This window comes from Stegostoma tigrinum, chromosome 18 (assembly GCF_030684315.1).
Source record: "Stegostoma tigrinum isolate sSteTig4 chromosome 18, sSteTig4.hap1, whole genome shotgun sequence".
Lineage (NCBI taxonomy): Eukaryota > Metazoa > Chordata > Chondrichthyes > Orectolobiformes > Stegostomatidae > Stegostoma > Stegostoma tigrinum.
Window position 1 is genome coordinate 26284888 of NC_081371.1, and position 14737 is coordinate 26299624.

Genomic DNA, 14737 nt, shown 5'->3' on the forward strand with positions numbered 1-14737 from the left:
AATCCAAGATTGGAACAAGGCAAGGGAAGGACCATTTTGTGAAATAATGGAGGGAAGAGACATTGGAGGATGACGATACAGTCAAGAAATGCAGAGGTGGTAACGTGGCAGGTGAATGTTGTGGAACCAACAATGGCAACACGTGGTTTTGGTAGAGTACTGCCACCACTCCTTGTTTCAAGCTGAATCAAATGGTCCACTTAACTGGTTGAGGAGAAACCCCTATTAAATTTTAATGAGAAGAGACACTTGTCTTATGCAACAAGATTAGTTTACTACAAGTTATTTTGACTAGTAAGATATAATTTCAAAGACTATTAAGAGCCAAAGGAGACATGTCTATCTCCAACAGGGGCTTGTGTTACATTGTTTCTTCACACAAAGACTCTGTGCATTATCAAACTGTATGGACTTAATCCAACTTCAAGATTAACTCTTTCAGAACCTTTACTTTACATAACAGAGATCAAGGGAAAATACTGTTTTGCAGACATGGTTACACAGTCTGTAATTTGTGGCTTTTGATTAATGCCATTGTGTGCTATGGCAAGGCAGATGCCTGACTGGAGAAACTCAAACATGAAGTTACAGGACAAATTTTTAGGCACTAATATAAAAGAACAATATGTAAATGGATTTTGGCAGTGTCGGGGCTTCCCTTGAGAAACCAGAATATTTATCAGGAAAAGCTGGAAAATTTGGAATAAAGGTACCTTTCGTGAGCAAGCAAAGAAACTTCAGGCTGCCTTTGCCTCTGCTTGCAATTCCTACCCTGAGCTGCTTGATGCTTTTGATATTGCCTGAGCTAGGAACTGTTCTGTTCTCCATTACTACAACTGTTTACCTCAGTGGGTACAGCCATAGAGTTATAGAGACAGACAGCATGGAAACAGACCGTTTGATCAACTTGGCCATACCAACCAGATATGTAAATCTGGACACATTTGCCAGCATTTGGCCCATATCCCTCTAAACCCTTTCTATTCATACACTCATCCAGATCGTTTTAAATGTTGTAATTGTACCAGCCTTCACCACTTCCTCTGGCACCTCATTCCATATATGCACCACCATATGCATGAAAAAGTTGCTCCTTCGGTCCCTTTTATATGTTACCCCTCTCACCTTAAACCTATGCCCTCTAGTTTTGGACTCCACAACCTAGGGAAAAGACTGTGCCTGTTTACCCTGTCTGTGGCCCTCATGATTTTATAAACCTCTGATGCTCCAAAGAAAATAGCCCCAGCCTACTCTCTATAGCATCTCCCTACAGCTCAAACCCTCCAACCCTGTCTACATCCTCTTAAATCCTTTCTGAATCCTTTCAAGTTTCACAACATCCTTCCTATAGCAAGTAATACTTAAAACTCTTTTAGATAATAGTGGCTGAATAAACAAAAATACAAGTGATAGAAAGTTCTTGGTAATCATCGGTTAATTGTATTCTTAATTACCTCTCTACTTTTCTCTCCACATCTTCTTTCGAGATAAATCTTGGCCTTCTCCGAACTTCGTGTGCACTTTCAGAAAATTTGTCTTTTTGAATCATTTCTAAGAGAAGGAAAACACACAATTTCAAATACAAGCAATAGGCAAACAAAAGAAAATTCAGTATGTATCTAGAAAAGGACTCAAATGTTATTGTAAAAAAAAATTCCATTGACAATCTAAGTATTTCTATTCAGTCTGTAACATACACAGCATTACCCCATCATGCATAGATTACATATTTTTGTAACAGCTCTGGTTAGGGGTTCTGAATTGTAGCTGTTCTGAAATAGCTGCAAGACTAAACTAAAGGAACAACTAGTTTTGGTGAATGCTGACTTGTTGAAGATGGTGACTGGGGGAGACGCAAGAACTGTTGCTTTTCTGATGAGAATTGGAGATTATATTTAATGAAGTGACATCAGAACAGGTGGCCTAGAGTATCACTAAATGTGAATATTTGGTGTAACACTTAATGAGGCATTCACTGATTTTTGGTCTCGCTAACTGACAGCCTAACACAGTTTACTCATTGGCGCCATTCATCACGTCCTTCCAAAAACTTTAGGATAAATGACAATTGGAGCAAAACTTTCTGCTTCTAACTAGAGCAAGATAAATACCAAATAACCTGAGGCTTCCTTATTAAATACTGGAGCAAATTAAAGATTAATTTACCATTTCATCCCTTCAGTTGGATTCCATTAGTTATGACCAAACTCAAAAGCCATTCTTAATTTTTTATCTTTCTTTTAAGTTCTGAAAATAAAATCATTGAAAAATATGTTGATCTTTAAGTAATAAGATGTTTAGATATGAGTGAAAATTCAGGCAATGGAAACCAAACAATGGACTAGCAAGATAGGAAGGAAAATGAAATAGATTCAGTTTAAAGAGGAGCAGAAATTACAAACGGAATTTAAAAATGGTTCTCAAGTACCATCCATGAAGTTCGGTTTCAGTTCTGTAATGGTCTAACTGAAAATTGGTCAGACTCAAAGGGTTAAATGATCTACTCCTGCTTCTTTGTACTCACCCCCAATTTTGGTGAGTGAGGGTGGTGGAGGAGGGAAATGGGTCATAATTCCCTCCATTGTATACCAGAATATTCACAGATCCAAAAAAAATTCTCCCAATTTTCTCCCCAATATATACCATGAAATTGAAATGTATGAATAATTTTACATAACATTTGTAAATTACACAGATGACAGTGTTACATGAACTGACCGTACCTTTAAAACTTAATGTTTCATTGAATTCTCCAATAGGCACTTCAGCATTGTTATTGGCCAAATAGACATTCTCAAGGTCTGCCGATGTCACATGCATGTCATCCTGTCAAAGATGCCAGTTAATAATCAGACTTTTGGCTTGTGAAGGCTTACGAAGCAAGGCCTACTGATACATCAGTTAGCACTGTTGTTTTTTCTAGTGGATGGAGAAGCAGGTAAATATAGACAACTTTGGAATCTAAAACTTCAATTCTGAGAGCGGTTGGAGAAAGCTTTGGATGATAATGTTGTTTTCAAGTGTTAGATAGAACTGCCAACGATTATCATTGCTTATAAATAAGGAAGACATGAGATTACCTAATTTTTTACTTTCAAGGTATTGAGCGCTTTTGGTACCATCTTTCTTGAAAGGCTGTGAATGCAGAGTTTTAAATTTTTTTTAGGCATGAAGGAAGAAGTAGGCAAGAGATTCTGCTTGCAGAGCAGAAGAAACTAGAGGTTAAATTAAAGAAGAGATTCTCAAGTACAATCCATTTAGTTAGGTTTCAGTAGATTCCTGGTGAAGAAAGATTATTGTAGTTAAGCATGAATGTGTTGTAATCAAATCAACCATGATCTTACTGAGTGGCGCAGCAGGTTCGAGAGTCCATGTGGCTGCCTCCTACTCCAAATTCATATGCTCATAGATGATGCAAAACCATGGTGATAAAAAATTTAATTATTTGTGGATACATATTAAAGCACAGAAAGTTAAAATAAGAATGGAAGACAAACAAAACCATGTTTTAAAAAATAGCTTTAGGCACCAATGTAAATTAACAGGTGATGTCATTGTAGCAGACAGTACAAATAAATAAGCAAGCAGGTACATCTCTATGGGAGGTAAAAATTGAAGGATACAGCGAGAAGCTTGGAAATGAGATCAATGAAGAAGTCTAGTGCTTGTTGGACCTAAACACTTTTCCTTCATCCAGAATACCCAAATTTTCTTAGCATTTTGAAAAGCTGCACTTTGATAACATAGGCTTCTGTCTATATCTGGTTTTGCAATAAATGCTGATCAGTGATGCTATTGTGTCAGATTTATTGTGTCTAACTTTAATCATAAAACGTCATACAATTACAATTATAGATATTTTTGAACAACCTGTTCAAGCATGTTATGACACATATCTGGATCAGGTGGGATTGAAACCAGATGCAGACTCACTACCACCGTACAACAGAACCCTCAATTACAATTATAGACTGAGCATGGGATAGCTGATGTAAAAAGTCCTCCAGTCCTGATTAGCTAGAAGATCACCCATTTCACATAACTTATTAAAATTATCACAATTTTAAAAAAAATTATACTTAATATGAGCAATAATTCATTCAGCTAACTTCAGAACAGCTGCTCGTAGTCGGCTCTGTACATGTCTCCTACTCTGTTCTGGTTTGATTTTCCTCTCTTTTCTTTTCATACTCCTGTGTCCTCAACTGCTGAGAGTTTTTGTGTTATCAGCCCTTGCTCACCACCACTCTTCTACATTGTCACTGGCATCTCTGAACTCGAATGAGCTTGCCAATGTATCAACAGTGTGCAATCATCCTTAGATTGGCTAGACACTCAGAAAGAAAAACAAACACATAAATAGTGAATAACACATATTGATCCAACTTATAAACTTCAAAATGGGGTTCCATATGCTCAATTCCAATGTTACTGGCTTTTTATTGATTTATCTCTCTGTGCAGTATGTGTCTAATTCCTGACTTGTTTCTTAGGTTGATCATCATCTTGCTGATACCACTTTCTTCAGTCTCCTGACTGGTGACTAATGTGTGGCCGCAAAGATTACTGCAGGTAACTAAAAAGTCACTTGCATTTATTCTCCAGAAAGATAGAATTTGCATGACCAAGATCAAATCATACTAGTGTAACCAGCCTACAACATGAAACATTCTTGTTATAGACTATGCAAGAAATTCTAGGTCACGGAATTGGTATCTAAAACATGTATGCGTGTGCCTCAAGGAGCTCTGTTCCCCTACAACATTGTCACAGTGTCAATGCATGTCAATTCACTTAGCAACCGCCACCAACATGATAAACCCATCATTGGTATTCAGATAAGACTGACTAGGCGCAGATGGATTGTTGATATATTACTTGTTGATAAATTTGTTGGGTCTTTTGTTGGTACCTTCACAGTCACATGGGTACAAATCATAGATCTTGGGGGAGCTGGCTGTAAATACAATACCTGTTCCTCTATATGTTAATCGACTGTACAAAAGATGGAGTTTGCAAATGGAAGTGAAAAGGACTTTAAAAGGCTTCAAGAGGATACAAACAGGATAGTGGAATGGTCACAGGATGTCAGCTCAATTTAGTGAAGAGACATGTGAGTTCATGCAAATTGACAGGTTCAACATGCAATGAAAATATGCCAGCTGATTCTCAGACCACCCTTCAAATCAGTGACTTAACAGCAGGCTAACAAAGTGTGGAGCTGGATGAGCACAGCAGGCCAAGCAGCATCTCAGGAGCACAAAAGCTGACGTGTCGGGCCTAGAGCCTTCATCAGAGAGGGGGATGGGGAGAGGGAACTGGAATAAATAGGGAGAGAGGGGGAGGCGGACCGAAGATGGAGAGAAAAGAAGATAGGTAGAGAGGAGAGTATAGGTGGGGAGGTAGGGAGGGGATAGGTCTGTCCAGGAAAGACGGACAGGTTAAGGAGGCGGGATGAGGTGGTAGGTAGGAAATGGAGGTGCGGCATGAGGTGGGAGGAAGGGATTCGTGAGAGGAAGAACAGGTTAGGGAAGCGGAGACAGGCTGGGCTGGTTTTGGGATGCAGTGGGGGCAGGGGTCGAGCTGGGCTGGTTTTGTGATGCAGTGGGGGGAGGGGATGAACTGGGCTGGTTATGGGATGCAGTGGGGGAAAGGGAGATTTTGAAGCTTGTGAAGTCCACATTGATACCATTGGGCTGCAGGGTTCCCAAGCGGAATATGAGTTGCTGTTCTTGCAACCTTCGGGTGGCATCATTGTGGCACTGCAGGAGGCCCATGATGGACATGTCGTCTGAGGAATGGGAGGGGAGTTGAAATCGTTCACGACTGGGAGGTGCAGTTGTTTGTTGCGAACCGAGCGGAGGTGTTCTGCAAAGCAGTCCCCAAGCCTCCGCTTGGTTTCCCCAATGTAGAGGAAGCCAAACCGGGTACAATGAATACAATATACCACATTGGTAGATGTGCAGGCGAACAACTGCTTGATTTAGAAAATCATCTTGGGGTCTGGGATAGGGGTGAGGGAGGAGGTGTGGAGGCAAGTGTAGCACTTCCTGTGGTTGCAGGGGAAGGTGCCGGGTGTGGTGGGGTTGGAGGGGAGTGTGGAGCGGACAAGGGAGTCGGGAGGGGAGTGTGGAACGGACAAGGGAGCTTCAAAATCTCCCCTTCCCCCATTGCATCCCAAAATCAGCCCAGTTCTTCCCCTCCCCCCACTGCATCACAAAACCAGTCCAGCTCGACCCCTGCCCCCACTGCATCCCAAAACCAGCCCAGGCTGTCTCTGCATCCCTAACCTGTTCCTCCTCTCACCCATCCCTTTCTCCCACCTCAAGCCGCACCTCCATTTCCTACCTACCACCTCATACTGCCTCCTTGACTGTCTGTCTTCCCTGGACTGACCTATCCCCTCCCTACCTCCCCACCTATACTCTCCTCTCTACCTATCTTCTTTTCTCTCCATCTTCGGTCCGCCTCCCCCTCTCTCCCTAATTATTCCAGTTCCCTCACCCCATCCCCCTCTCTGATGAAGGCTCTAGGCCTGAAACATCAGCTTTTGTGCTCCTGAGATGCTGCTTGGCCTGCTGTGTTCATCCAGCTCCACACGTTGTAATCTTGGATTCTACAGCATCTGCAGTTCCCATTATCACTCATCAGCAGGCGTTCTGGGAGAAAAGGCTGCTTAGCTTTCTGAACTTTGCCAGAAGTGGGAGTGAGACAGTTTCTACGGAATGGGCAAATCCTTTAGCACTCCACGGATTCTGGGAGGTTTGTCTGGCATTGGTCGGGCAAGGACAATCATTGAAACAGCCTTCATTTACTTGTGCTAGATTTATAAAACACTGCAGAAACTGTGATAAGTGTCTGTAGACAGTCACACAAAGTAACTACACTGTGAAATGGGAGTATGGGAACCCACTGGAATCTGTGAGTACAATCATCGAGTCATAGAGGTATACAGCATGGAAACAGACCCTTTGCTAAGTTTCCATCATGAATGTGAAGGGTCTAAGTAAACAAGGTAAATGTCACTTTCTGTACTGAAAGCATAATTTTCCTCCAATAAGAAAATAGCACTTAGTCGATGAGTGTTATTTTAATCACTTGTTACAATGGAGATTTTGTAACATGTAATCTTGTGGGATCATTCTTTCAGCTATTAATTGGACTTTTGGGAATGTTTTAAAAGTTATCAGTCTCCATTGGGATTGCAGTAGAGGATACATTGTTATCTATCCTTCCACATTTCATTTTTGAAAATACAATTGAAAAAGTTTGTAATTACATCAGACATGTCAAAGATAAGAAATTTGTATTAATATAGTAACTTCCTTGACTGTGCACGTCTCAAAGTGCTTTACAGCCAACGAAGTATTTTTGAAATGTAGTCAATATATTGTAGAACAGGAAGTTCACAACCTAATTTACACACACAGCAGGCTCCAACAAAGAATAATGTGATAATAACCAAATAATCTGATATTGTGATACAGATTGAGGAATAAATAATAAAATAGACACTTGAAAGAATTCCTTTGCTCATGAAAAAATGTTAAAACAATATTTGTTCTCACTCTCTCCCTCTCTGTCTCTCTCCACATCTCTCCCGGCAGCCAGCTTGTTTCCCCCTACTCATCTCAAGGAAAGGCAATATTCTAACTGCGAAGCAGATTGAAAATCTGCTCCAAAATTATAATTTACACAAATTAAGGCTGTTGATTTGTTACACACCATTGCTGCTTGTTGGTCAAGATTTAGGGGCAAAAGAAACATGCAACTTACTTGACTTCCATATTCAGTCCATTTTCCAAACATATCATTCATGTACCACAGCCATTCAGTCGTCAGGATGTAATGTGGGTGTTTAGTAACTGAAGATGCAGTAGAGAGTCGTCTCACCTGGTGAGATTCACACATCATTGTTTCAAAGTTGATGGGTCTAGGTCCCGAGCTATTAAAATAATTTAGAGAAGAGTATTTGAAGAGAGGCATAATTCAGAGCATTAATATGTTTACTGGCAATCTTATACAAATATAGATGCACCAAGTTAACACAGGAATGATGTGCACAGGTTTAAAAAATATTTCTCCAAAGAGACTAGTGATTAGAATGGACTTGTAGAACAGACTTGCTGGATACTTAATTTTGTGACAAGATCATTGGCAACAGGGAAAAATACAGATAGAGGTTATCTCATATTCTATGTTTAAATTAGATCCAGTGTATAAACCACTGAGAAACAAAACTGTAAGTAATAGCAGCCATTCCAGCAAACTGAGGCAGATAAATAACAAACGGGACAGAACTCTGATGCTTCACTGGACAAGCACTGACGATGTTACCTAGCTGGGTGACAAAAAGTTTGCAACCAAACCCATTGGCTCAGCAAGTGAGTCTACAACCTCATTTTCTATGTTTACATTTGTTGTGTAACTGATGCAAGAAAAATTATCTTTGTGGAGGACAGTAGAAACAAGGTATGGACCTTGACGTGACTATACTTCCTGAAGATTTCTTAGATTAAGTTTTACAGTTCTGAAAGTATTTGTACAGAACTGTAAGGAGAGTCAAGTTATGGGTGGTGTCAATGACAAGATCATTTATAACTGAGCTCAGAAAGAATTGGGGTAGCCAGTCTTTTATTCTCAATACTTTACATTCCTAATATCATTTCACGAACTAAATTAAACCAAAACCAGAATTTCAGAATATATCAAAATACTTTGTAAAATAATTCCATAAATATAGTTCATCTGTATATTCCTGAGTCAAGCTCCAATATTTTCCCAAACTGAATATTATCTCATAATGTAAAATCATCATGCAAGTGTAAATTAAATGAGAGATGTTAATCTCTTGATGCTGATTTAGTTCTCTGGTTTCCCTGTTTTGGATCATTATTTCAGTATATCCATTTGAGTTATGATTATGTCATTATGAGTTATATCATTATGAGTTCTCTGAATTTGCCTCAACCTGTCGTTAGGTAACTACACCAGCCATTTGAGGTTGGTAGTTATCTTCTTTAAAAGTCACCTTTGTCCCTGAAGGTCTCTGGTATTAAAATCAGATGATGGAAGAAGAGTATCTATAGTTTATATTTACCAACATTGTACTGACACAAATGACTTTCTGCACATCAAAGTTTTTTTTCACTTCATGATATAGGCTAAGTCTTTGTAGAATGAATCATGAGCTCATACTGTTGTTTTAAAGCATAGCAACTTCGTTTCCTTCGACACCTACTGTAATAGAAGAATTTATGTTTGTCCAAGCTCTTAAACCAGCATATAACAATTCCTGAAAAACCAAAAAGGAAAAGCTCTCAAACTACAGTTGTATATAATCTCTACAGGATCTCTTCTTTTCATGCTGCCATCACTGTACCACACTCTTGCCTGGTTACCTTTAGCCTTTTTGAATGTATGACAAACCTTTTGGGCAGATCTTGAATGCCTTGGTTAGATTCCATTTAAAGAACTTTGAACCTCAGGGGGTGATGGAACATAGAACATAGAACAGTATAGCACAATACAGGCCCTTTGGCCCACAATGTTGTGCCAAACTTTTACCTGAAACCTAAATCATATCATTAAAAAAAGATACACAGACACAGGAGAAGACACAAAAAAAAACCAGAAATGACACCAGAACTTGAGACATCATACGATCTGAAGATTAAACTTCTTTTTGTAGAAATGCAAAGGCTGAGGTTCCACAAAATCAGAATATTTAATAAGGTCAGAGCCCATGGTGTTGCGGGTAGCAAATTAGCATGGATAGTGGATTGGTTAGCTAATAGACAACAGAGAATTGGCATAAAGGGGCACTTTCAGGGTAACAACTTGTAACTAGTGGAATGCCGCAGGGATTACTGCTGGAGCCACATATTTATAATATATATTGATAACGTAAGTGAACGTACTATCAGCAACTTTGCAAGTGACGAGGCAAGTAGTGAGGATGACCTAAGAAGTCTGCAGAAAGTTGTAGTTAACAAAGTGTGGAGCTCGAGGTACTCAGCAGGACAGGCAGCATCAGAGGAGCAGGCAAATTGATGTTTCAGGTAGGACCTTTCTTCAGAAAATTTCAGCTCCACTGATGCTGCCTGACCTGCTGTGTTCCTCAAGCTCCGTACTGTGTTATTTCTGACTCCAGCATTGGCAGTTCTTACAATCTCTGCAGAGAGTCCATGAAAAGATCAGCCATGATCTTATTGAATGGCGGAGCAGACTCAAAGGGCCGAATGGCCTACTCCTGCTCCTAATTCTCATGTTCTTATGTTATAGGCTGATTAAGTGAGTGGGTAAAATGTGGGAAGAAAATGAGTTTATGCATTTTGGTAGAAAGTATAAAAGAGCTAAATATTGTTTAAATGAGGAAAATTGTGGAAAACTGCTGAAGAAAGGAATTTTGGGTCTTCATGCATGAACCACAAAAAGCTAACATCCAAATTCAGCAGGTAATACAAAAGGCAAATGGATTGTTAGCTTTTATTTCAAAGAGAAAGAACCATAAAAATAAGGAGGCCTTGCTAGATATATACAAGGCGTCAGTCAAACCACAGATGGGATACTGTGAAAAATTGTGGCCCCTTCTTGAAGGAATGATATACTAGCATTGGAGGAGTCCAGAGAAAGCTTGCTTTATTGAATCTGGGTATCAAAGGATTTTATAATAAGGGTAAGTTAAGTAGGTTGGACTTGTACTCATTTGGGTTTCAAAAAACAAGAAAAGACCTTATTCAAACATATAAAATTCTTAAGGAGCCTTGATAGCATAGATTCTGAGAGATTGTTTTTCTCTTGTGGAACAGTCTAGAACCAGAGGGCATAATGTCACATTAAAGAGTCACCCATTCAAGATAGACTTGAGGAGAATTTTGTTTTCTCTGAGGGCAGTGAATCTGGGGAATTCTTTACTGCAGGGGGTTATTGAGGCTAAACTGTTAAGGCATCAAGGGTTATGGGGAAAAAGCAGGAAAGTGGAGCTGAAGATTATCAGATCAGCCATGATCTCATTGAATGGAAGATCAGACTTGGTGGCCTACTTCTGCTCCTAATGTTTCCACTTATAGGTTGCACTAGAATCAACAGCCCCAAATAACAAGATAGTTACTATTAAATCCAACTAGGAATTTAAATCAAACTTTATTCAGAGAGTAGTTAGATCATAGCAGTTGCTACCAGAAGAAGTAATTGGGGGAACCAACACAGATGCATCTATGAAGAAGCAAGGTAAATACATAAGGATGAAAGGTTTGTTTAGATAAGCTAATGGAGTAAATTGATGAAGCATGGAACAAGGCTTATGGGAGCATAAAAATTGACATGGAGGTGTTGGGCTGAGTTGACTTTTTTCAGAGTTACAAATATGATGTAACAAATCATAAGATTTCATTGTCATTTAATTGTTCATTTGGAAAGGATGATTTTAATTCGTTCCATTTGTTCTCTTATGAGAGAAATACTGTGAATAAACAAAATATTAGAAAAACATCCAGATCCAGATAAATTTTCAGGATATTCCAACCATTTGCGATTGGTCATCTATTTCAGAAATGATAAAGTACACTACTTAAACTTTATAGTTTGGGCTATCAGGGGGTACCTTCTGTTCTTTTTTTAATCTTGGAGATCCATGCAACAAGTTTCAATAGATTGAGGAGTACATGTGATCAGGAGTAAGCAATTCAGTCATTAGACCAAGTTCATGAAATTTTGAAGTCAATTTAGTCAAGAGTTTGGAATTACCTTAGATTTTTTGAGGGTTGGATTTGAAGCTGAAGTTGTTCATGGAGTAAAGGAATAAATGTAAATCTGGAATACATTGATTTGGTCATTTTATTTTTAAGTATACCAGTACTTGGACATGGTTTGTTCTAATTAAAAAACTTAATACATCAGAAAAATACCTGGTGCTATTCTTTGGGTCACAGAATTCCATTTCAATCTCTTCCACGTTTGGAAAATCCTGCCATGTTCCCTTGTATATCTGCCACCGGTAGGGAAGGCTGAAGTGAACCCGAACACACTTATCTATAAAAATAGAAACATGGTTATTAACTTTTAGATTGAGTTGGTTCAGCAAAATTCCTACATTCCTGAGTCAGTTTTTTTAAAGTTTTCAGATCAAGCACAATGAACTGAGTAACAGCAAAATGAATTTATATTTTTAAAGTGCCTTTAATGAAATAAAATCTCCCAATACTTTTCACACAAGCATTATAAGTCAATAAATGATACCATGGCACATAAGAAGATATTTGGGCAGAGACCAAAAAAGTCTTGTAGTTTTTAAGGAGAGTTTAAAAGGTTAAAAGCAAGTTGAAGAGGAAGAGAAGTTATGAGAGAGAAGTTCAGAGAAGTTCAGAGTTTGGGAGCCCAGGCACCTGAAGACAAAGGCATGGCCAGCAATGTTGGAGACATGTAAGTGGCCCATATTTGAGGTGGATCAAAATTTCAAGGGGGAGTGTAGAGTTGGAGGAGATTACTGAGGTACAGACAGTCATTGTAGGGAGGGCTTTGAAGATAAAGGAGAGAACTTTAAAGTTGAGACATTGGCTAACTAGGGCTTAGTGAAATTCAGCAAGAAGAGGGGTTTGGGCAGTTGTTGTCGACACAGTGTGGAGCTGGAGGAGCACAGCATGTCAGGCAGCATCAGAGGAGCAGTAAAGTTGACATTTCAAATTGAGACTCTTCATCAGGATTCAGGACAGTTGGGATTGGTGCAAGTTGGGACACAGGCAGCTGTGTTTCAGATGACCTCAAGTTTCTGCAAGGTAGAAGATGGATGTTGCCTCAGCTGGATAGTTTAAGTTATTGGGAGAGATTAGGTAGACTGGCATTGTTCCCTTTCGAGCATGTATGACTAAGGAAGGACATGATGGAGATGTATACAATTATGAAAGGCATAGACAAGGTAGACAGGAAGAAACTTTTCTCCTCAGTGGAAGCATCAATGATCTAGAGCACAGATTTAAATTTTGAAGCAGGAAGTTTGGAGGGGATGTGAGGAACATTTTTTCACCCAGACGGTGGTGGGAACATACAATTCAGTACCTGTAAAGGGTAGTGGTGATAGCAACCCTCAACATTTAAGAAGTACTTAGATGCGTACTTTTACTTCCAGTGCATTCAAAGCTACTGGCCAAGTGCTGGTAATTTGTATTAAACATGTTACATGGTTGTTTCTGGCAGGTGCAGTCCTCATGGATTGAAGGGCCTTTTTCTGTGCCATTGACCTCCATATGCCACATTATAGGAAAAAAGTAACACATTGGAGAGACTGCAGAAGGTTTACAAGAATAGTTCCAGGAATGAGAAACTTCAGTTATGGGGCTAGATTGAAGATGTTGGGACTTTTCTCCTTGGAGAGAAGGTGGCTGGGAGGAGACTTGAGAAAGGTTTACAAAATCCTGAGCAGGCTGAATAGAGCAGCTAAGGAGAAGCAGTTCCCGCTTATGTCAAAATAATCAAGCCTGGCAGTAACAAAGTCAGGGATGAATAGCATTTAGTAATCTTTTATTTACTTATCAAAGAACACGCTATATTTCTGGAGATGCTGAAGTTTGTATTATGTATAAGTCAGATATTACATTTCCCATTCAGAGATCTAACTTGGCTTATGTAGCTGTGAGTTTCCTCCTGCAACACATTCAGTTACCTCACCTCATGAGGCAACTTAACAGCCAAATTCAACTGATAATTATCTACTGAATGAAACCATTTGCCAAGATCGGATTGATTAGCTCAGTAGATTAGGTTGTAGGGCAGAGTTTTGACAAAACATGGTTTCAGTTCCTGTACTAACTGGCAATTTATGGAGTTCTGCCTCCTTATTCTGATCCAAGCTTGATACAGAGTAGTGTCCTTCAAGCTATATAATCACAGTGTCTCTCAAATGGAGAGAGACATCAGTCTTCAACTTACTTTCAGAAACAAAAACAGAAATTGCTGGAAAAACTCAGCAGGTCAGGCAGTATCTGTGGACAAAAATCAGAGTTAATGTTTTGAGTCCAATAATCCTTCCTCAGAAGCCTTCCTTCAATTTGCTTTATTTTAACCATATTGTTTTAGGCCGTGTTCAGGTTACAGAACTGTTTGAACTCGGTTTACAGGGGAGGTTGATGCTGTCAGATTGGTAGAAACTATCCCATTCATTTGCATGATAATAAAATGTGAGGCTGGATGAACACAGCAGGCCAAGCAGCATCTCAGGAGCACAAAAGCTGACGTTTCGGGCCTAGACCCTTCATCAGAGAGGGGGATGGGGAGAGGGAACTGGAATAAATAGGGAGAGAGGGGGAGGCGGACCGAAGATGGAGAGTAAAGAAGATAGGTGGAGAGAGTGTCGGTGGGGAGGTAGGGAGGGGATAGGTCAGTCCAGGGAAGACGGACAGGTCAAGGGGGTGGGATGACGTTAGTAGGCAGATGGGGGTGCGGCTTGGGGTGGGAGGAAGGGATGGGTGAGAGGAAGAACCGGTTAGGGAGGCAGAGACAGGTTGGACTAGTTTTGGGATGCAGTGGGTGGGGGGGAAGAGCTGGGCTGGTTGTGTGGTGCAGTGGGGGGAGGGGACGAACTAGGCTGGTTGAGGGATGCAGTTGGGGAAGGGGAGATTTTGAAACTGGTGAAGTCCACATTGATGCCATTAGGCTGCAGGGTTCCCAGGCGGAATATGAGTTGCTGTTCCTGCAACCTTTGGGTGGCATCATTGTGGCACTGCAGGAGGCCCATGATGGA

General features: G+C 40.0%; 1 protein-coding gene across 1 annotated transcript in view; it reads right to left on the reverse strand.

The window, feature by feature from the left end:
- LOC125460941 (protein mono-ADP-ribosyltransferase PARP12-like) overlaps positions 1-14737 on the reverse strand; it is a 68645-nt gene that overhangs the window by 29806 nt on the left and 24102 nt on the right. Inside the window, exons 5-8 of the mRNA XM_059652414.1 lie at positions 11910-12033; positions 7777-7945; positions 2724-2826; positions 1455-1551 (exon numbers count right to left, since the gene is read on the reverse strand). Coding sequence (XP_059508397.1) covers positions 1455-1551; positions 2724-2826; positions 7777-7945; positions 11910-12033 — 493 coding nt within the window. The remainder of the gene's footprint in view (positions 1-1454; positions 1552-2723; positions 2827-7776; positions 7946-11909; positions 12034-14737) is intronic.